The sequence below is a fragment of the Salmo salar genome, chromosome 19, assembly GCF_965601325.2.
Source record: "Salmo salar chromosome 19, fSalSal1, whole genome shotgun sequence".
Taxonomy (NCBI): Eukaryota; Metazoa; Chordata; class Actinopteri; order Salmoniformes; family Salmonidae; genus Salmo; species Salmo salar.
The window spans coordinates 28,818,902-28,843,401 of record NC_138309.1 but is presented as its reverse complement, the minus strand read 5'-3'; the positions used below and the strand labels follow the sequence as shown (position 1 = coordinate 28,843,401).

At 42.5% G+C, this 24,500-nt stretch overlaps 1 protein-coding gene across 1 annotated transcript in view; it reads left to right on the top strand.

Moving 5' to 3' along the window:
* Positions 1–24,500, top strand: part of LOC106578707 (plexin domain-containing protein 2) — a 171,327-nt gene that overhangs the window by 87,245 nt on the left and 59,582 nt on the right. The window contains exon 5 of the mRNA XM_014157836.3: positions 18,689–18,811. Within this exon, the coding sequence (XP_014013311.3) occupies positions 18,689–18,811 (123 nt within the window). The remainder of the gene's footprint in view (positions 1–18,688; positions 18,812–24,500) is intronic.

Below are 24,500 nucleotides of genomic sequence, written 5' to 3'. Positions count from 1 at the left end.
GAGCTGAAGGTTCGAGTTGCCAAACGTCAGCCTCGAAACCTTAATGACTTGGAGAAGATCTGCAAAGAGGAGTGGGACAAAATCCCTCCTGAGATGTGTGCAAACCTGGTGGCCAACTACAAGAAACGTCTGACCTCTGTGATTGCCAACAAGGGTTTTGCCACCAAGTACTAAGTCATGTTGTGCAGAGGGGTAAAATACTTATTTCCCTCATTAAAATGCAAATCATTTTATAACATTTTTGACATGCCTTTTTCTTCATTTTTTTGTGGTTATTCTGTCTCTCACTGTTCAAATATACCTACCATTAAAATTATAGACTGATCATTTCTTTGTAAGTGGGCAAACGTACAAAATCAGCAGGCGATCAAATACTTTTTTCCCCCACTGTAGGTGTTCCTTTTGTCCAGGTGGGAAAGGGCAATGTGGAGTGCAATAGAGATTGCATCATCTGTGGATCTGTTGGGGAGGAATGCAAATTGGAGTGGATCTAGGGTTTCTGGGATGGTGGTGTTGATGTGAGCCATGACCAGCCTTTCAAATCACTTCATGGATACAGATGTGAGTGCTACAGGTTGGTAGTCATTTAGGCAGGTTACCTTAGTGTTCTTGGGCACAGGGACTATGGTGGTCTGCTTGAAACATGTTGGTATTACAGACTCCGACAAGGAGAGGTTGAAAATGTCAGTGAAGACACTTGCCGAGCACATGCTCAGAGTACACGTCATGGTAATCCGTCTGGCCCTGTGGCCTTGTGATTGTTGACCTGTTTAAAGGCTTTACTCACATTGGCTGCTGATGCTCTCATGCATGTTTCAGTGTTACTTACCGCGAAGCAAGCATAGAAGTAATTTAGCTCGGCTGGTTGGCTCGTGTCACTAGGCAGCTCTCGGCTGTGCTTCCCTTTGTAGTCTGTAATAGTTTGCAAGCCCTGCCATATCCAACGAGTGTCGGAGCCGGTGTAGCACAATTTCATCTTAGTCCTGTGTTGACGCTTTACCTGTTTGATGGTTCGTCGAAGGACATAGTCTGATTTCTTATAAGCTTCCGGGTTAGAGTCCCACTCCTTGAAAGCGGCAGCTACCCTTTAGCTCAGTACGGATGTTGCCTGTGATCCATGGCTTCTGGTTGGGGTATGTACAGTCATGGCCAAAAGTTTTGAGAATGACACATTCATTTTCACAAAGTCTGCTGCCTCCGTTTGTATGATGGCAATTTGCATATAATCTAGAATGTTATGAAGAGTGATCAGATGAATTGCAATTAATTGCAAAGTCCCTCTTTGCCATGCAAATGAACTGAATCCCCCAAAAACATTTCCACTGCATTTCAGCCCTGCCACAAAAGGACCAGCTGACATCATGTCAGTGATTCTCTCATTAACACAGGTGTGAGTGTTGACGAGGACAAGGCTAGAGATCACTGTCATGCTGATTGAGTTCGAATAACAGACTGGAAGCTTAACGTGCCATCATCATTGTTCTTCCTCTGTCAACCATGGTTACCTGCAAGGAAACACGTGCCGTCATCATTTCTTTGCACAAAAAGGGCTTCACAGTCAAGGATATTGCTGCCAGTAAGATTGCACCTAAATCAACCATTTACCAGATCATCAAGAACTTCAAGGAGGGCGGTTCAATTATTGTGAAGAAGGCTTCAGGGCACCCAAGAAAGTCCAGCAAGTGCCAGGACGGTCTCCTAAAGTTGATTCAGCTGCGGGATCGGGGCACCACTGGTGCAGAACTTGCTCGGGAATGGCAGCAGGCAGGTGTGAGTGCATCTCACCTCATAACAGTGAGGCGAAGACTTTTGGAGGATGGCTTGGTGTCAAGAAGGGCAACAAAGAAGCCACTTCTCTCCAGGAAAAACATCAGGGACAGACTGATATTATGCAAAAGGTGCAGGGATTGTACTGCTGAGGACTGGAGTAAAGTCCTTTTCTCTGATGAATCCCCTTTCCGATTGTTTGGGGAATCCAGAAAAAAATCTTGTCCGGAGAAGACAAGGTGAGCGCTACCATCAGTCCTGTGTCATGCCAACAGTAAAGTATCCTGAGACCATTCATGTGTGGGGTTGCTTCTCAGCCAAGGGAGTGGGCTCACTCACAATTTTGCCTAAGAACACACCCATGAATAAAGAATGGTACCAACATATCCGCCGAGAGTAACTTCTCCCAACCATCCAGGAACAGTTTGGTGTTGAACAATGCCTTTTCCAGCATGATGGAACACCTTGCAATAAGGCAAAAGTGATAAGTAAGTGGCTCGGGGAACAAAACATTGATATTTTGGGTCCATGGCCAGGAAACTCCCCAGACCTTAATCCCATTGAGAATTTGTGGTCAATCCTCAAGAGGCGGGAGGACAAACAAAACCCCACAAATTCTGACAAACTCCAAGCATTGATTATGCAAGAATGGGCTGCCATCAGTCAGGATGTGGCCCAGAAGATAATTGACAGCATGCCAGGGCGGATTGCAGAGGTCTTGAAAAAGAAGGGTCAACACTGCAAATATTGACTCTTTGCATCAACTTCATGTAATTGTCAATAAAAGCCTTTGACACTTATGAAACCTCTTCAGCGTCTGATCCCGTTAGCGGGATCAAAATCCAGCGAAAAATCATATCGCCAATTAGCATTAAAAAAAAAATCATAATTAAAAAATATATATATATATATATATATTTTTTTTTTATAGATACACCTCTCCTGAATCGACCCACGTCGTCCGATTTCAAAAAGGTTTTACAGGAAAAGCAAATCATTAGATTATATTAGATGAGTCCATCGTAAAAAGCAGCTTCATAGCCATTTTCCCACCAACCACTTGCATCACATATAATCAAAAAACAGCTAAATGCAGCACTAACCTTTTACAAACTTCATCAGATGGCACCCCTAGGACATCATGTTATACAATGCATGCATTCTTTTGTTCAATAAAGGTCATATTTATATATAAAAACAGCATTTTACATCTCTGTCTGATGTTGACTACATAATTTCCCCTCAAAAGCGTCCCGGTAAACAATGCTACATTTCCCTAAATTACTATCCTATAACGATTTTTTAAATGTATATTGTCAATCTAACATTTATAGATGAATATCTCTTGAGAACACCTGTCATACCAGATTTTAAATTAACTTTACTGGGTAATCACACTTTGCAATAAAAGGAGATGCGATACTCAGAAAATGAGCTAATATACAGAGCTCGGCGCCATCTTGGAAGCAATCGCATGTACCATCTCATCTTGTATAATATTGTCAATAATCGCCTACCTTTAGTTGTCTTCATCAGAAAGCATCCCAGGTCCACAACAGATGTATTTTCGGTCAAAAAGTCCATACTTCACGTTCCATTAACCTGATGTTGGTAGCGCGTCCTATGGCTCTCTCGAAGCGCAGCTCTGAAGTTCAGAATAAATGCAATGCTCGCGCATGTAGGTTCGTTCAAACATGTCAAACGTTGTATAAAATAAATCTTCAGGGCCTCTAACACCAAGAGAGCCAATAAGATTCGAGGGGGATGATGTCATGGCCTTTAAAACCGTATCCAAAGGTGGGGGCAGACATGGCCGCCGGCGTCATAATGGTGATGGCCCATCCCCTGTGACCAATTTCAAACTCGTGTCATTCACTGAGTTTTGACTCTATAAGGCTCAAACCACTGTGAAAGGACTGGCGACATCTAGTGGAAGCAATAGGAAGTGCTCACTGAACCATGGTTAACGGTGTGATTAATAAGGAAAGATGAGAAGTCAAGTCCACAATTCAGAATTCCACTTCCTGTTTCAATCGGTCTCGGGGTTTTGACTGCCATTTGAGTTCTGTTATACTCACAGACACCATTCAAACAGTTTTAGAAACTTTAGAGTGTTTTCTATCCATATATAATAAGTATATGCATGCCCTATCTTCTGAGTTTGATTAGTAGGCCGTTGAAAATGGGAACGATTTTTTTTCAAAATGCGCTGTGGCGCCCCCTATCCTACGGTATCCTCAAGAGGTTATGAAATGCTTGTAATTATACTTCAGTATTCCATAGTAACATCTGACAAAAATATCTAAAGACTGAATCAGCAGTCTTTGTGGAAATAAATATTTGTGTCATTCTCAAAACTTTTGGCCACGACTGCATATTCGGTCACTGTGGGGACATCGTCATCAATGCACTTATTGATGAAGCCAGTGACTGATGTGGTGCACTCCTCAAAGCCATCGTAAAGAATCCCAGAACATATTCCAGTCTGTGCTAGCAAAATCAGTCCTATAGCTTACCATCTGCTTCATCTGACCACTTTTTTATTGACAGAGTAACTTGTGCTTTCTGCTTTAATTTTAGCTTGTAAGCTGGAATCAGGAGGATAGAATTATGGTCAGATTTGCCAAATGGAGGGTGAGGGAGAGCTTTGTACGTGTTTCTGTGTGTGGAGTAAAGGTGGTCTTTTTTTCCCCTCTGGTTGCACATTTAACATGCTGGTAGAAATGAGGAAAAACGGATTTCAGTTTCCCTGCATTAAAGTCCCCGGCCACTAGGAGCGCCGCCTCTGGATGAGCGTTTTCCTGTTTGCTACAGCTCATTGAGTGTGGTCTTAGTGCCAGCATCGGTTTGTGCTGGTAAATAGACAGCTACGAAGAATATAGATGAAAACTCTCTAGGTAGATAGTGTGGTCTTCAGCTTATTATGAGATACTCTACCTCAGGCGAGCAAAGCCTCGAGACTACCTTAGATATCGTGCAACAGCCACCCCTTTATTACCAGAGGCTGCTGTTCTGCCGTTCCTGCCGATACAGTGTATAACCCGTCAGCTGTATGTTATTCATGTCATTATTCAGCCACGACTCGGTGTAACATAAGATATTACGTTTTAATGTCCCGTTGGTAGGATATACGTGCTTGTAGTTCGTCCACTTTGTTATCCAGCGATTGTACGTTAGCCAATAGTATCGTTGGCACAGGCAGATTAGCCACTGTTGCCAGATCCTCACAAGGCACCCCGATCTCCTTTGCAAAACCTCAGTCTCTTTCTGCTGCTAATGACGGAGATGAGGGCCTGTTCGGGTGTCTGGAGTAAATCACTCTCGTCCGACTCATTAAAGAAAAAATCTTAGTCCAATTCAAGGTGGGTAATCGCTGTTCTGATGTCCAGAATCTCTTTTCGGTCATAAGAGATGGTAGCAGCAACATTATGTACAAAATAAGTTACAAACGATACAAAAAAACAAAACAAAATACCACAGTTGGTTAAAACCTCTCTCGGGTATGTGGGACGAAATCGTCCCACATAGTCAACAGCCAGTGGAATCGAGTGGCGCGAAATACAAAAACCTTAAAAATGCTATAACTTCAATTTCTCAAACATTTGACTATTTTACACCATTTTAAAGACAAGACTCTCGTTAATCTAACCACATTGTCCGATTTCAAAAAGGCTTTACAGCGAAAGCAAAACATTAGATTATGTTAGGAGAGTACCCAGCCAGAAATAATCACACAGACATTTTTCAAGCTAGCAAATATGTCACAAAAACCCAAACCACAGCTAAATGCAGCACTAACCTTTGATGATCTTCATCAGATGACACTCCTAGGACATTATGTTATACAATACATACATGTTTTGTTCAATCAAGTTCATATTTATATCCAAAACCAGCTTTTTACATTAGCATGTGACGTTCAGAACTAGCAAAAACACCGAAAACGTCCGGTGAATTTATTAAATTACTCTTGATAATCGTTTACAAAATACATAACAATTATTTAAAGAATTATAGATACAGAACTCCTTTATGCAATCGCGGTGTCAGATTTTAAAATAGCTTTTCGGCAAAAGCACATTTTGCAATATTCTGAGTAGATAGCTCGGCCATCAAGGCTAGCTAAACAGACACTCGCCAACATCGAGGCTCAGTAAACTCAGAATTACTAGTAGAAAAATTGGATTACCTTTGCTGTTCTTCGTCAGAATGCACTCCCAGCACTTCTACTTCAACCACAAATGTTGTTTTGGTTCAAAATAATCCATAGTTATGTTCAAATATCCTCCGTTTTGTTCGTGCGTTCAGGTCCCTATCCGAACGGTGACACGCGGACACATGTCGTGACAAAAAAATTCCAAATATTCCATTACCGTACTTAGAAGCATGTCAAACGCTGTTTAAAATCAATTTTTATGCAATTTTTCTCGTAAAATAGCGATAATATTCCAACCGGGCGACGTTGTTTTCGTTCAAAGGCTGAAAGAAAAACATGGCCACTTCTCGGGCCGCGCATCTCCTGTCTCTGGGCCACCAGCCTGACCACTCACAAACAGCGCTCCTGTACCTAGCCCAGAGACAACAGAGATCTCATTCTACTTTCTGGCGCCTTCAGAGAGCCCATGGGAGCCTTAGAAATTGTCACGTTACAGCAGAGATCCTGTATTTTCGACAGAGATGCCACAGAAGCACAAGAAATGGTCAGAGAGGGCCCTTCCTGGATGGAATCTTCTCAGGTTTTGGCCTGCCATATGAGTTCTGTTATACTCACAGACACCATTCAAACAGTTTTATAAACTTTAGAGTGTTTTCTATGCATATTCTCGTTTATGGAAAAGAGTAGTAACCAGTTTAAATCGGGTACGTTTTTTATCCGGCCGTGAAAATACTGCCCCCTACCCTAGAGAGGTTAAGAGCCCATAAAACGGCAGCCATCCCCTCTGGCGCCATCTTTATCTTGCCTCCTCAGTCTGTAGACAAACGAACTGAGGGAGGATTGAAAACCCCCGTCTGACACAGACCGCAGTATAAAACCACCAACAGCCCTCAGCACAAGTCCTCCGGGCAGTTGGTACAAAACCACCTACAACAGCATCAGCATCAATGGCCAGCCTGCTAGACTTGGGGGGGAAACCACCACCACTCCCAGTCCCCAACACTCAGCAATACCAACCAGTCATGGGATGCATCCCAAATGGCACCATATTCCCTACATAGTGCAGGGAAAAACCAGACCAGGGTTTGGACTTGGAAAATGACCTACACTGCCAAGTGCTGTAATAATAACCTATTGATATACATGTGTATTAGGAGTGATATGACATTATGAACAAGTGTGTGTGCAAGCGTGTGTGTAACAGACCAGAGCGAGTCAGACACGTTAGAACAGAGGCGAGTGTGTTAGTAAATGTTCCAACAGCACTAGGGAGGAGGGAGGGTGAGGAGTATTTTCCACTGAGAATGAGGGTGAAACCACAACGTCTGCAGTGGCAATTATCACATCAAAGAGTCATGAGTAAACCATACCCAACTATTCCAACAACGTCTGCTCACATTAGACTGTTACAATAATGGTAGCAATATAAATCAGCATCATCATCATTATGATTATTATCATCATCATCGTCATCATCATCCGAATATATCATTTTCTTGATTTATTATTGACCTTTATAGGACAAATTACTATTATTGGGCAAAGTGAATGTTCTTCCCTAGCTACAGTATATCCCACTACCTCAGAGCTAGCTTGTAAAGCACGGAACTACCAGAACAGTGTTGTGGTGATGAGAGATGAATAGGGGTGCATCCCAAATGGAACCTTATTCCCTATGTAGTGCGCAACTTTTGGGACTATAAATGGGAAAGGGTGCCATATGGGACACATACAGCATAGAGGCTGTTAGCAGCTAGCAGCTAGCCCAGAGGAGAGGCCCCAGAACTCTGCCTCTGTAAATCCGAGCTCAAACACCTCCGTTTCAGTGTCTACCCCTCCCTTCATTCCCCTCTCCATCCACTACTGCTCCACCTCCCAGCCTATCAATCCATTTAGCTAGCCTTTTCCCCCTCCTGGCCCTGCCCTTCTCCAACCATACACTTCCCTCCATTGTAATCGTGTTATCTTCCTGTGAGTGTTAACCTTTCCGTCAGTGTGGCATGTTGTAGGTCTATGAGAGGAGACATACAGTTGAAGTCAGAAGTTTACATACTCTTAGGTTGGAGTCATTAAAACTCGTTTTTCAATAACTCCACAAATTTCTTTCAAACTGTAGTTTTGGCAAGTATACTTTGTACATGACACAAGTCATTTTTCCAACAATTGTTTACAGACAGATTATTTCACTTATAATTCACAATTCCAGTGGGTCAGAAGTTTACATACACCAAGTTGACTGTGCCTTTAAACACCTTGGAGAATTCCAGAAAATGATGTCATGGCTTTAGAAGCTTCTGATAGGTTAAGTGACATAATTTGAGTCAATTGGAGGTGTACCTGTGGATGTATATCAAGGCCTACCTTCAAACTTAGTGCCTCTTTGCTTGACATCATGGGAAAATCAAAAGAAATCAGCCAAGAATTGTAGACCACAAGTCTGGTTCATCTTTGGGAGCAATTTCCAAACGCCTGAAGGTACCACGTTCATCTGTACAAACAATTGTACGCAAGTATAAACACCATGGGACCACGCAGCCGTCATACCGCTCAGGAAGGAGACGCGTTCTCTCTCCTAGAGATGAACGTACTTTGGTGCAAAAATTGCAAATCAATCCCAGAACAACAGCAAAGGATCTTGTGAAGATGCTGGAAGAAACGGGTACAAAAGTATCTATATCCACAGTAAATCGAGTCCTATATCAACATAACCTGAAAGGCCGCTCAGCAAAGAAGAAGCCACTGCTCCAAAACCGCCATAAAAAAGCCAGACTACGGTTTGTAACTGCACATGGGGACAAAAATCGTACTTTTTGGAGAAATGTCCTCTGGTCTGATGAAACAAAAATATAACTGTTTGGCCATAATGACCATTGTTATGTTTGGAGGAAAAAGGGGGAGGCTTGCAAGCCGAAGAACACCATCCCAACCGTGAAGAACGGGAGTGGCATCATCATGTTGTGGGGGTGCTTTGCTGCAGGAGGGACTGGTGCACTTCACAAAATAGATGGTATCATGAGGTGAAAAATAATGTGGATATTTTGAAGCAACATCTCAAGACATCAGTCAGGAAGTTAAAGCTTGGTCGCAAATGGGTCTTCTAAATCGACAATGACCCCAAGCATACTTCCAAAGTTGTGGCAAAATGGCTTAAGGACAACAAAGTCCAGGTATTGGAGTGGCCATCACAAAGTCCTGACCTCAATCCTATAGAACATTTGTGGGCAGAACTGAAAAAGCGTGTTTGAGCAAGGAGGCCTACAAACCTGACTCAGTTACACCAGCTCTGTCAGGAGGAATGGGCCAAAATTCTACCAACTTATTGTGGGAAGTTTGTGGAAGGCTCCCCGAAGTTAAACAATTATAAGGCAATGCTACCAAATACTAACTGAGTGTATGTAAACTTCTTACCCACTGGGAATGTGTTGAAAGAAATAAAAGCTGAAATAAAACATTCTCTCTACTTTTATTCTGACATTCAAATTCTTAAAATAAAGTGGGGATACTAACTGACCTAAGACCGGAATGTTTACTAGGATTAAATGTCAGGAATTGTGAAAAACTGAGTTTAAATGTATTTGTCTAAGGTGTATGTAAACTTCCGACATCAACTGTATGGTCCTGCCTGCAGTCAGATAGTGGAGAGGAGAGGGTCAGTACAGGGGGTTTTAGAGTAGAGCTGTGTCCAAGTAATCAAATAGACAAACACACTGAGGACAGAGACTTTATAATGGCGCTGGAGAGGATGGCTGCTGTTCTATGGGCTCTTAACCAACCGTGCTATTTTGTTTATTTTTTCACATTGTTTGTAACTTATTTTGTACATGATGTTGCTGCTACCATCTCTTATGACCGAAAAGAGATTCTGGACATCTTAACAGCTATTACCCACCTTGAATTGGACTAAGAATTTTTCTTTAATGAGTCGGACGAGAGGGATTTACTCCAGACACCCGAACAGGCCCTCATCTCCGTCATTAGCAGCAGAAAGAGACTGAGGTTTTGCAAAAGGAGATCGGGGTGCCTTGTGAGGATCAGGGGACGAGTGGCTAATCTGCCTGTGCCGTCGGTAATATTGGCCAACGTACAATCGCTGGATAATAAAATGGACGAACTAACAGCATATATATTCTACCAACGGGACAATAAAAACTGTAATATCTTATGTTTCACCGAGTCATGGCTGAAAGACGACATGAACAACATACAGCTGGCGGGTTATACACTGTACCGGCAGGATAGAACAGCAGCCTCTGGTAATAAAGGGGTAGCAGTCTATGTATATTTGTAAACAACACCTGTTGCACGATATCTAAGGAAGTCTCGAGGTTTTGCTCGCCTGAGGTAGAGTATCTCATGATAAGCTGTAGACCACACTATCTACCTAGAGAGTTTTCATCAATATTCTTCGTACCTGTCTATTTACCATCACAAACCAATGCCGACACTAAGACCGCTCTCAATGAGCTGTATATGGCCATACGCAAACATGAAAACACTCATCCAGAGGCGGCGCTCCTAGTGGCCGGGGACTTTAATGCAGGGAAACTTAAATCTGTTTTACCTCCTTTCTAAAAGCATGTTAAATGTGCAACCAGAGGGGAAAAAAAGACTACCTTTTCTCCACACACAGAGACGCGTACAAAGCTCTCCCTCGCCCTTCATTTGGCAAATCTGACCATAATTCTATCCTCCTGATTCCTGCTTACAAGATAAAATTAAAGCAGGAAGTACCAGTGACTCAGTCAATAAAAAAGTGGTCAGATGAAGCAGATGCTAAGGTACAGGACTGTTTTGCTAGTACAGACTGGAATACATTCCGGGATTCTTCCGCTGTGAGCTAATGGGTAGAGCTGCCGCTTTCAAGGAGCGGGACTCTAACCCAAAAGCATATAAGAAATCCCACCGTGCCCTCCAACGAACCCTCAAACAGGTAAAGTGTCAACACAGGACTAAGACCGAATCGTACTACACCGGCTCTGACACTCGTCCGATGTGGCAGGGCTTGCAAACTATTACAGACTACAAAGGGAAGCACAGCCGAGAGCTGCCCAGTGACACGAGCCGACCAGAGGAGCAAAATTACTTCTATGCTCGCTTTGAGGCTAGTAAGACTGAAACATGTATGAGATCCTCAGCTGTTCCGGACAACAGTGTGATCATTCTTTCTGCAGCCGATGTGAGTAAGGACTTTAAACAGGTCAACAGTCACAAGGCCACAGGGCCAGACGCATTACTAGGACGTGTACTCCGAGCATGCGCTGACCAACTGGCAAGTGTCTTCACTGACATTTTCAACCTCTCCTTGTCTGAGTCTGTAATACCAACATGTTTAAACAGACCACCATAGTCCCTGTGTCCAAGAACACCAAGGTAACCTGCCAAAATGACTACCAACCTGTAGCACTCACGTGTGTAGCCATGAAGTGCTTTGAAAGGCTGGTCATGGCTCACATTAACACCATTATCCCAGAAACCCTAGACCCACTCCAATTTGCATTCCTCCCCAACAGATCCACAGATGATGCAATCTCTATTGCCCTCAACACTGCTCTTTCCCACCTGGACAAAAGGAACACCCATGTGAGAATGCTATTCATTCACTACAGCTCAGCATTCAAGACCATAGTACCCTCAAAGATCATCACTAAGCTAATGGACCCTGGGGCTGAACACCTCCCTCTGCAACTGGATCCTGGACTCCCTGACGGACTGCCCACCGGTGGTAAGGGTAGGTAACAACACATCCGCCACGCTGATCCTCAACACGGGGCCCCTCAGGAGTGCGTACTCAGTCCCCTCCTGTACTCCCTGTTCACTCATGACTGCGTCGCCAGGCACGACTCCAACACCATCATCAATTTTGCAGATGACACAACAGTGGTAGGCCTGATCACCGACAACGACGAGACAGCCTATAGGGAGTTAGTCAGAGATCTGACCGTGTGGTGCAAGGACAACAACCTGTCCCTCAACGTAATCAAGACAAAGGAGATTATTGTGGACTACAGGAAAAGGAGGACCGAGCATGCCCCCATTTTCATCAACAGGGCTGCAGTGGAGCAGGTTGAGAGCTTCAAGTTCCTTAGCCTCCACATCACCAACAAACTAACATGGTCTGATTACACCAACACTGTCGTGAAGAGGGCACGACAAAACCTATTCCCCCTCAGGAGACTGAAAAGATTTGGCATGGGTCCTCAGATCATCAAAAGGTTCTACAGCTGCACCATCGAGAGCATCCTGACAGGTCACATCACTGCCTGGTATGGCAACTGATCGGCCTCCGACCGCAAGGCACTACAGAGGGTAGTGCGTACGGCCCACTGCATCACTGGGGCCAAGCTTCCTGCCTTCCAGGACCTCTATACCAGGCGGTGGTTGACTCCAGCCACTCTAGTCATAAACTGTTCTCTCTGCTATCGCATGGCAAGCGGTACTGGAGCGGAAGTCTAGGTCCAAGAGGCTTCTAAACAGGTATTAGGTATTCTTCTTAAACTGCATTGTTGGTTAAGGGCTTGTAAATAAGCATTTCACTGTAAGGTGTATTCGGCGCATTTGACAAATAACATTTGATTTGATTTGACACATTGAAATAAATCACACGACAACACATAACAAAGTGACATAAGATGTGGTGTCGTGACATGATGTGTTTCTTCAACTCTTTGATTTGAATCACCTCATAACAGAAGTAACAGAAGAGGTGGTGACGTAACATGTGTTGCTTCAACACTTAGATCTGAATCACCTCATAACAGAAGTAACAAAAGAGGTGGTGGTGTTCTATAAAGTGTTGCTGGTGCTGTCAGGGCCAAGCATTGAGCAGTGTCTGGCGGTTGGAGGTTGTAGTGGTAGACAGGCACTGTCTGTCAGAATATGTGTTCCAAATGGCACCCTATTTCCTATATAGTGCACTACTTTTGACCAGAGCTCTATGGGCCCTGGTCAAAGGTAGCGCACTATTTAGGGAATTTGAGACACAACCAGAGTGGTCATTTGAGACACAACCAGAGTGGTGATATGCGATCTGATCCCTCTGTAACCCCAGCTGCCAGAGAGAGCCAAGGTAGAAATGCAGCTGTATGGTGTCTTTACTAGGCCAGCACCCCTGAAAAAAACAGCCCATATGGACACACACACACACATTTCACCCTCAGCGCCAGATTCCTCTCTACACACGTATTGGGCTTGTCGTCTCTGTTTTTCTCCAGGCACGTTTTGGTTAAATCCTTTGTTTCATGGGGATGCCACAGGGCTGATGTAGAAGCTCGTCACAGAAGCCCCAGAGGAGTGTGTGGGATGCAGTGGAACAACAAGACAGCTAGTAAACACACACACACACGCACGCACGCACACACACACACACTTAATTAAATCCTCTTCCACTCACACACACTTGCATACTAACAGGCAAACAGAGGAAGGAGAAAGACACAAGGTGGTCTCTCAGTATGCACCCACTGGGCACAGACATCAATTCAACGTCTATTCCACATTGGTTCAACGTAATTTCATTGAAACTATGTGGAAACAATGTTGATTCAACCAGTATGTGCCCAATGGGAAGACAGTAGTGAGACCAGTTGTTTCTCCTCTCTTCCTGTCTGGCCTCCTCTATGCGTGTCATAAGCCCCTGTCATTATGACTACACAGGAACAATGAGGACAGCCTCTATCTTAATTGAAGAGGTGGTTTTCTCTGCCGCTGTTTGGAGATAAGACAAGATAACGGCCAGATACACTGCAGACACTTGTGTCGGACATATATGTGTGTGCATATGTGTGTGCATGTGTTCCTTCTATCCTGGCTGCTCGCTGCTCCAGACAGCTGTTTTAAACTCTGGAATTACTCCAGAACTAAACATAGGCTCAGTATGGAGAAACAACTGACTTGTTTGGACAGAATGTCCAATAAAGTAGAATGGCTGGTCAAGAGATTGTGATAATGTTTCCTCCAGTATATACAGAACAGTACTCCCTGATACCAGACCATATAAACAGGGCTGAAAATGGAACAATCTCATTGTTTCACCTCTACCCCCTCTCTATTTGGCATTGTCTCTGTGTCTCTCCATCTCTCTCTTACTCTCTCTTTCTTTCTTGTTCTTTCTCTCTCTCACCCTCTATCCCGCTCTCTCCTCCTCTCTCTCTGCCTTCTCCGTCTCTCACACTCCCTCTTTTTCGCCTTTTCATTCGGCTACCAATTGTCCTGGCTGAATCGTTCATCATCTACTTTCCAGTCCCCCTCCTTAAAGTGATGGCTACAACAAATTCGACTGCCAGGTAGCCTAGCGGTTAGAATGTTGGGACAGTAACCAGAAGGTTGGCTGTTCAAATTCCAGAGCTAGCACAGTGGAAAAATCTGTTCTGCCCTTGAGCAAGGCAGTTAACCCCCACAACAACTGCCCCTGGGTACCAATGATGTCCATCAAAGCAGCCTCTCTGATTCAGAGGTGGTTGGGTTAAATGCAGGAATACATATTTCATTTGAATGCATTCAGTTGCACAACTGACTAGGTATCCCGCTTCCCTATTGAATGGCTCTCTTTCTGGGTGTCTGTTCTTAAGCGTATTGAGAGACTGACTGATTTCTTCCAGGCTGTCGGATGGCTGTTTTTGTGTTCGCAATAGATTGTTAGAAAAGTCTCTCTCATTTACACAGAGAAGCAGGCACAGAGCCAAAAGTCTCCTAACAGCTTGCATTTAACATAGAGGCGTGTGTGTGAAAGTGTGTGTGTTTGTGTGTGTCCCTGATGGTCTTTGTGTGGTTATGATGCAGGCCTGCACTGTACTTCTTAGTCTGGGCCCCTCTGTGCTGTTTCAAGATAGAAAGAAAGAAAAAAAAGAAAAGAGAGAAAGATGGGGGAAGCAAGGTGTGGCGTAGAAAAGGAAAGTTAGATAAGGTACATATTTGGGCCACTGTTGGGTAAACACTAGATCTGATGGAATGCAATGATTGAGTCGGAGTTAAATCATTTGTGTCAAACTCCCCCAGTGTGTTGTGAGAGAGTGATAGAGAGAAAGAGAGAGAAAGCAATCATTCAAGAGCAGTTAGATGAAAGGATAAGGCTAGGTAGGCCACTATATTCTCTCTCTCTCTCTCTCTCTCTCTCTCTCTCTCTCTCTCTCTCTCTCTCTCTCTCTCTCCCTCTCCCCCCCACCCACCCATGTTTACCTAGTAGGCCCACAGGTATGCCAACTGGAGACTGGAGACAAACACTGGCCAGGTAGACTCAACTTCCCCTCCTCCTCCTCCCCTTCTTCTCCTCCTTCAATACCTCTCATCCTCCCCTCCTCCATTGTTAGATAGACTCAACTCCTCCTCCTCCTCACCTCATCCGCCTCCTATCATCCCTCCTCCATGGCCAGGTAGACTCAACTCCCCCTCCTGCTGCTCTCCTCCTTCTATCCTCCTGTTCTCCCGTATCTTTACAGTTCTGAGTTCTGCTGACTGCACTGGTGGGGGCACACAGCTATACACACACCCACTGTGCTGAGTGGGGGCTACACTTGACTGTGAGGTCCTTAAGAACAGGATTGATTCCTCACTGGGAGGGACTGTGCTCTTGGCCTTTCTCGTGATGTGGTATTTTTTTTTTTACAGCCGTTGTTGAAGACACATGATGACACAAAATGGCGGTGAATTGACTGTAGCTACATGTGACCTTTGAAGAATGCTTTTTTGCTATTTTTAGCAATTTTTCTCTGTGGTTTTTACTGTCAAAGTTTCAGTCTCAAATCTCTGTCACCCCCCATCCCCCCTCCCCCCACCCCCAAAGCAAGAAGGAAAGGGAAGATGAGGACATGTAGCCATTTTGATTTATTTAATGCATTTTCACAGCTACTGACTTTGCTATACTTCTCTGTCACAGAATAAATAAAGATTTTGTTTCTGGAATCATCAATGTTAATGTACCCCTCTATGTAAAGAATATTTCCTTAAGACGAATAGCCAGTACTTTTTGTTTCACAGGGGTACATTAATAAAATTGGCAACTGGCTGATAAGCAGTAAATTATGCAGGTCTACTTTGTGTTGATTGAGTATGGTGTGCTCAGCAGACATACTGTATATATTTATCCTTAATGCTGTTTGTAAGGACACATAAATTGCATAATTGGCATATACATTACTCTTACTGAATTTCCACCTGGGTGAGGATATTGGAAATGTAATCAAAGCCTATTGGATGATAACTTGTTTTTAACTAGGACAGAGGAATTTATAACTGACTTAACGTAGGTACAGCAAATCCCCTTATTATATGGGACACTTTTAAATGTGGCTTTAGATGCCATGCAATTCATTACTCATCTCTAAAACAAAAGCAATACAAACTGTACCATAGAGGCTCATAATAAGTTAGAGGAAAAACAAAAACATTATGGAGGAAGTTATTCAAGAAAGATCAAGTGTAATATATTATAAGCATTAAGCCAACTGGATGGTGTATGGGGAAAAATGCACCAAATTATTTTTTAATCTTCAACATAGAAATGCTACCTTTTAGAATAATAGTGAAGACATCAACACTATGAAATAACACATATGGAATCATGTAGTAACTAAATAAGTGTTAAACAAATTTGTAACCTTGATTTACCTAAGCAAGTCAGTTATGAACAAATTCTTATTTACAATGACGGCCTACCCCAGCCAAACACTGGGCCAATTGTGCACCACCCTATGGGACTCCCAATCACAGCCAGATGTAATACAACCTGGACTTGAACCAGGGACATAGTGACACCTCTTGCACTGAGATGCAGTGCCTTAGACCGCTGCCCCACTCAGGAACCCTGGTTAAAATATTTGAGATCCTTCAAAGTAGCCACTCTTTACCTTGATGACAGCTTTGCACACTTGACAACCAGCTTCATGAGGTAGTCACCTGGAGTGCATTTCAATTAACAGGTGTGCCTTGTTAAGTTAATTTGTGTGGAATTTCTATCCTTCTTAATGCATCTGAGCCAATCAGTAGTGTTGTGACAAGGTAAGGTGTGGTATACAGAAGATAGCCCTATTTGGTAAAAGACGAAGTTCATAATATGACAAGAACAGCTCAAAAAGCAAAGAGAAACGACAGTTCATCATTACTTTAAGACATGAAGGTCAGTCAAAACGGAAAATGTCAAGAACTATGAAAGTGTCTTCAAGTGCAGTTGCAAAAACCATCAAGCACTATGATGAAACTGGCTCTCATGAGGACCGATGCAGGAAGGAAGACCCAGAGTCACCTCTGCTGCAGAGGATAATTTCATTAGAATTACTAGCCTCAGAAATTGCAGCCCAAATAAATGCTTCACTGAGTTCAAGTAACAGACACATCTCAACATCAACTGTTCAGAGGAGACTGCGTGAATCAGGCCTTCATGGTCGAATTACTGCAAAAGAACCACTACTAAAGGACACCAATAATAAGAAGAGACTTACTTGGGCCAAGAAACATGAGCAATGGGCATTAGACCGGTGGAAGTCTGTGCTTTTGTCTGATGAGTCTAAATTTGAGATTTTTGGTTCCAACCGCTGTGTCTTTGTGAGACACAGAGTAGGTGAACGGATGATCTCCGCATGTGTGGTTCCAACCGTGAAGCATGGAGGAGGATGTGTGATGGTGTGGGGGTGTTTTGCTGGTGAAACTGTCTGTGATTTATTTAGAATTCAATGCACAATTAACCAGCATGGCTACCACAGCATTCTGCAGCGATACACCATCCTATCTAGTTTGCGCTTAGTGGGACTATCATTTGTTTTTCAACAGGACAATGACCCAACACACCTCCAGGCTGTGTAAGGGCTATTTGACCAAGAAGAAGAGTGATGGAGTGCTGCATCAGATGACCTGGACTCCACAATCACCTGACCTCAACCCAATTGTTTATTTTTATTTTTTATTTCACCTTAATTTAACCAGGTAGGCCAGTTGAGAACAAGTTCTCATTTACAACTGCAACCTGGACAAGATAAAGCATAGCAGTGCGACACAAACAACAACACAGAGTTACACATGGAATGAACAAAAGTACAGTCAATAACACAATAGAAGGAAAGAAAATGAAAAAAAATTGATACTGTTTGGGAGTTGGACTAAGGAGTGAAGGAAAAGAAGCCAACAAGTGATATGCCGATACTGTACACTGATGATTCATGTTTTCTTTTAAATCCACAACTTGGATCCCTCCACAGCCTCATAGAGGATCTAGATATTTTTTCTAACCTCTGGACAACCAACCAAATTAAGATAAGTGTAATATATTACGTATTGGATCACTGAAAAATACAACTTATTAAAATGGGCCACACACGGACACAGTCGTGAAGAATGTGCAACAGTGCCTCTTCTTCCTCAGGAGGTTGAAAAGATTTTGCATGGGACCTCAAAAAGTGTGCTTATATTTGTCCTATTTCACGTGTGAATTGGGAAATGTGTTTTTGGCATATCCCGATTCTCCCTGAGACACCTGTGGAGAGTGGGACCACGTCCAGAGTCTGCCATTATCAACGGCAACCCTGGAGCAATTAGGGTTATATGCCTTGCTCAATTCGAAACTGGTGACCTTTTGGTTACTGGGCAAACGCTCTAACTGTGAGAGTAATTTCTAGTGTTTGTACTGTATGTGCGTGTGTGTATGTGTATGGTTTGAGTGTCAGGCAGAGAAGGAAGCTTAGGCTGGGAACATGACATGACATTGACATGTGGATTGTTGTGTTGTGGCGACTATTGTATTTAATGAGTAATATCTGCTGTATGTTTCCCCTCACTCAGGGTTCATCTACACAGGGGATGTGGTCCACAGAATGCTGACGGCCACCCAGTACATCGCCCCCCTCATGGCCAACTTTGACCCTAGTGTCTCCAGGAACTCAACCGTCATCTACTTCGACAACGGTACATGGAATTCAATGTCTTTTCTCTGTCTTTATTCATATTGTAGCAACCACAAAAACATATTCAAATCAAGAGCCCTTTGACACTTGGTCAAAAGTAGTGCACTATTTAGGGAATACACTCAAACAAATGCCGCGTTAAAAACAACCCAATATGGATAAATATTGGACAGAACACATGTTGGGTCATTTTAACCCAGCCAGTTAGGTCACTCAGTTGGGTTGTTAGGTTATTGATTCTGGGTTATTGAGCAATGACCCACCAGGTAAGATTAGAAGACTGGAAGTGTGGCTTAGTAGGGGCATGGCTAGTTATTTTTGGCCACCTGTAAGCGCAAATGTCATTCCGGTTCATGTTCTGTTGTATTATTATCGCATGTTAAGGTTGAGTACTGACACTTTTGTAGCTTTTATGATGCTTACACAAGAGTACGAGTTCCTCAAAAGCCATATTCTAATGTTGCAAGAGTCACCACTTTGTTATAATGCTTAAATAATGTTATGAAATGTATATTGAAATATGTAATGTGCAAAAATATAGAAGGACATTGGAATTTGCAGTGTGCAAACTTAACATGATGAACAACAATGACATTTACTCTCACAGGTGGCCAAAAATAACTATCTTAAAGCCATGCCCTCAATAGGCAATGCCTCCTGAAAATAACCAGGTTACCCAAACATGGCTTAATTTAACCATCAGTTGGGTTTTTATTCACTTTCATGCTGGGTTGACCCAGGAGCAGGGTCTTTTTTATGTAATACATAGGTTATTTTCAGGAGGCATGGCCTATGGGGGGTGTGGGTTTCAGATACTTCAGTGCGTAACCTTAATATGTGAAAACAATACAAGGCCGTGTCTAGACTTGACAGTTTATGCAGATTTTGTATCATGGAGATACAAATCATGGAATTCCGAACACCTCATGTATCTACAGTTGAAGTCGGAAGTTTACATACACTTAGGTTGGAGTCATTAAAACTTGTTTTTCAACCACTCCACAAATTTCTTGTTAACAAACTATAGTTTTGGCAAGTCGGTAAGGACATCTACTTTGTGCATGACACAAGTCATTTTTCCAACAATTGTTTATAGACAGATTATTTCACTTACAGTGAATTACAGTGCCTTGCGAAAGTATTCGGCCCCCTTGAACTTTTCGACCTTTTGCCACATTTCAGGCTTCAAACATAAAGAAATAAAACTGTAATTTTTTGTGAAGAATCAACAAGTGGGACACAATCATGAAGTGGAACGAAATTTATTGGATATTTCAAACTTTTTGAACAAATAAAAAACAGAAAAATTGGGCGTACAAAATTATTCAGCCCCCTTAAGTTAATACTTTGTAGCGCCACCTTTTGCTGCGATTACAGCTGTAAGTCGCTTGGGGTATGCTTTTACGCCAAACATAACGTTTTGCATTGTTGCCAAAAAGTTCGATTTTGGTTTCATCTGACCAGAGCACCTTCTTCCACATGTTTGGTGTGTTTCCCAGGTGGCTAGTGGCAAACTTTAAACGACACTTTTTATGGATATCTTTAAGAAATGGCTTTCTTCTTGCCACTCTTCCATAAAGGCCAGATTTGTGCAGTATACAACTGATTGTTGTCCTATGGACAGAGTCTCCCACCTCAGCTGTAGATCTCTGCAGTTCATCCAGAGTGATCATGGGCCTCTTGGCTGCATCTCTGATCAGTCTTCTCCTTGTATGAGCTGAAAGTTTAGAGGGACGGCCGGGTCTTCGTAGATTTGCAGTGGTCTGATACTCCTTCCATTTCAATATTATCGCTTGCACAGTGCTCCTTGGGATGTTTAAAGCTTGGGAAATCTTTTTGTATCCAAATCCGGCTTTAAACTTCTCCACAACAGTATCTCGGACCTGCCCTGGTGTGTTCCTTGTTCTTCATGATGCTCTCTGCGCTTTAAACGGACCTCTGAGACTATCACAGAGCAGGTGCATTTATACGGAGACTTGATTACACACAGGTGGATTCTATTTATCAACATTAGTCATTTAGGTCAACATTGGATCATTCAGAGATCCTCACTGAACTTCTGGAGAGAGTTTGCTGCACTGAAAGTAAAGGGGCTGAATAATTTTGCACAGCGAATTTTTCAGTTTTTTATTTGTTAAAAAAGTTTGAAATATCCAATAAATTTCGTTCCACTTCATAATTGTGTCCCACTTGTTGTTGATTCTTCACAAAAAATTACAGTTTTATATCTTTATGTTTGAAGCCTGAAATGTGGCAAAAGGTCGAAAAGTTCAAGGGGGCCGAATACTTTCGCAAGGCACTGTATATCACAATTCCAGTGGGTCAGAAGTTTACATACAGAAGTTGACTGTGCCTTTAAACAGCTTGGAAAATTCCAGAAAATGATGTCATGGCTTTAGAAGCTTCTGATAGGCTAATTGACATAATTTGAGTCAATTGGAGGTGTACCTATGGATGTATTTCAAGGCCTACATTCAAACTCAGTGCCTCTTTGTTTGAAATCATGGGAAAATCAAAAGAAATCAGCCAAGACCTCAGAAAAACAATTGTAGACCTCCACAAGTCTGGTTCATCCTTGGGAGCAATTTCCAAATGCCTGAAGGTACCACGTTCATCTGTACAAACAAAAGTACGAAAGTATAAACACCATGGGACCACGCAACTGTCATACCGCTCAGAAAGGAGACTCGTTCTGTCTCCTAGAGATGAATGTACTTTGGTGCGAAAAGTGAAAATCAATCCCAGAACAACAGCAAAGGACCTTGTGAAGATGCTGGAGGAAACAGGTTCAAAAGTATCTATATCCACAGTAAAACGAGTCCAATATGTACATAACCTGAAAGGCCACTCAGCAAGGAAGAAGCCACTGCTCAAAAACCACAAAAAGCCAGACTACGGTTTGCAACTGCACATGGGGACAAAGATCGTACTTTTTGGAGAAATGTCCACTGGTCTGATGAAACAAAAATATAACAATTTGGCCATAATGACCATCGTTACGTTTGGAGGAAAAAGGGGGAGGCTTGCAAGCCGAAGAACACCATCCCAACCTAGAAGCACGGGGGTGGCAGCATCATGTTGTGGGGGTGCTTTGCTGCAGGAAAATGCACTTCAAAATGCACTTCACAAAATAGATGGCATCATCAGGTGGGAAAATTATGTGGATATATTGAAGCAAAATCTTAAGACATCAATCAGGAAGTTAAAGCTTGGTCGCAAATGGGTCTTCCAAATGGACAATGACCCCAAGCATACTTCCAAAGTTGTGGCTTAAGGACAACAAAGTCCATGTATTGGAGTGGCCATCACAAAGCCCTTTCCTCAATCCTATAGAAAATGTGTGGGCAGCACTGAAAAAGCAAGTGCGAGCAAGGAATCCTACAAACCTGACTCATTTACACCAGTTCTGTCAGGAGGAATGGGCCAAAATTCACTCAACTTATTATGGGAAGGTTGTGGAAGGCTACCCGAAATGTTTGACCCAAGTAAAATAATTTAAAGGCAATGCTACCAAATACTAATTGAGTGTATGTAAACTTCTGACCTACTGGGAATGTGATGTAAGAAATAAAAGCTTAAATAAATCATTATCTTTACTATTATTCTGACATTTCACATTCTTCAAATAAAGTGGTGATCCTAACTGACCTAAGACAGGGAATTTTTACTGGGATTAAATGTCAGGAATTGTGAAACATTTCAACTCAGTTTATTTGGCTAAGGTGTATGTAAACCTCCGACTTCAACTGTACATGGCGGCAGGTAGCCTGGCAGGTAAGAGCTTTGGGCCAGTAACCAAAAGATTGCTGGATCAAAATCCCGAGCTGACAAAAATCTGTCGTTCTCTCCCTGAGCAAGGCAGTTAAACCACTGTTCCCTGGGCACTGATGAATTGGCTGTTGATTAAGGCAGCCCCCCACACCTCTCTGATTCAGAGGGGTTGGGTTAAATGCAGAAGACACATTTCAGTTGAATGCATTCAGATGTATAACTGACTAGGTATCCCTCTTTCCCTTAAATGTGTTCACATTGTGGCCGGATTCACTTTTCCCGCACTATATTCAAATGCCAGTATGCATTCTGCCAACGGGTAAATCTGACAACACAACAACAACTTGATGGCTGTCGTTAACTACCCAGCTAACCTCTGTAACTAGCCAGCAAGCAAGCTAGCTAGCAAAGCAGGTTAGCATAATTTAGTTTAAGTTAGCTAGCTGGCTAGCATTTATGAAGCTAACATACATGTTCCTCACACGCTAGGAATGTATTTCCTCCAACGTTTAATGTAAAAAGTTCCCTCTCGCTCCCAAAACACACATTTTTTTGGAGACTTGTGGGCAGAGTGCTGATGACGACGCCCACTGTATGCGCTTATGATAGCCTGATTACTTCCACACACAATGCGTCACTGACCACCTCCTGAAGTGGTCAGCCAGATCTGAACACAATCTGACCACTATGCAACTTTTGTGTGTCTACAACTGTCTTTTCTATGCGATCTTTGTATTCTGAAAGCAGAAGTCACATGTAAATGTCAAGTGTAGAAACAGCCAGACAGAACAGATGAAATATAATGACATTTACATTTAAATAACTATCCCCCTACTAAGCCACGCCTCCAGTCTTCAAAGAAAACAACCCAATTGGCTGGGTCGAAATAACCCAATATGTGTTCTGTCCTCTATATACCCAGCTTTGGGTTGTTTTTAACCCAGCATTTTTTTTAGAGGGACACAAACACTGAATAGGGAATAGGGTGTCATTTCAGATGCAACTAAGCAGTGAGTCGCTAAGCAGTGAGTCGCCAAGGGCTAAATTTAACATAGTTGAATCAAGTTTTAATTGGATATACATGAGGCAGTGAGGCTGAGGTCAGGGATGCCAACTGGATAACAGAACACTTTAGATACATTGGAATGACACAAAGTGTCACAAATATTCTACATTTTAATTATCACTAAAAGAGCAAAGAACCCTTTTGTGAACTGTAAAGAACCATTGAAGAGCTCCAGTGATGGCTCCACATACAGTAGAACCATCACCCTTCTCAAAGAACCCGTGAGTAACATTCATTTTTTTGTTGAACAATTTAGGAGCAGACAAATATATTTTGGGATCACAATGAAAGTAATTGACAAAAGGTTTTTGGAGTGTTCCATGCTCAATCAGGCACAATGTAACCTCAAATATGAATCTCTTAGGTGAAACAAAAATGTTCAGCTGCCTATTTAGGGGTGGGATGTTACCACAGTAACAGGGCACTCACACATCTGTGAATAATCCATAGAATGAAGAATTACAATACTAAAATTTTATGATGGGATAAAGGTCAGCCATTTTGGTCAGAGGGTTAGTTGGTCAATGATTTGCCAGTACTGTGGTAAGATATTGTATAAAACAATGAATTTGAAGAATTTATCTGCACTGTATTTGTTAGCTAGCTAGCTAGCCAGACAGTTTCAAATGAACTGCCAACATTCCATTTAAACAATGCAGTCAATCCACAGGCTGAAAATGCAAGTACTGATTTTGTATCATATAATAGCATTCACAGCTTTCAATAATTTTTACATTCATGATCTGTTTACATATATTTTAGATTATACAGAAAATTGGTTGAAAACCTGTAAAAACTGTATTTATAATTATATGACAATTTAAATTGACTAATTCTATTACACAATATCGAA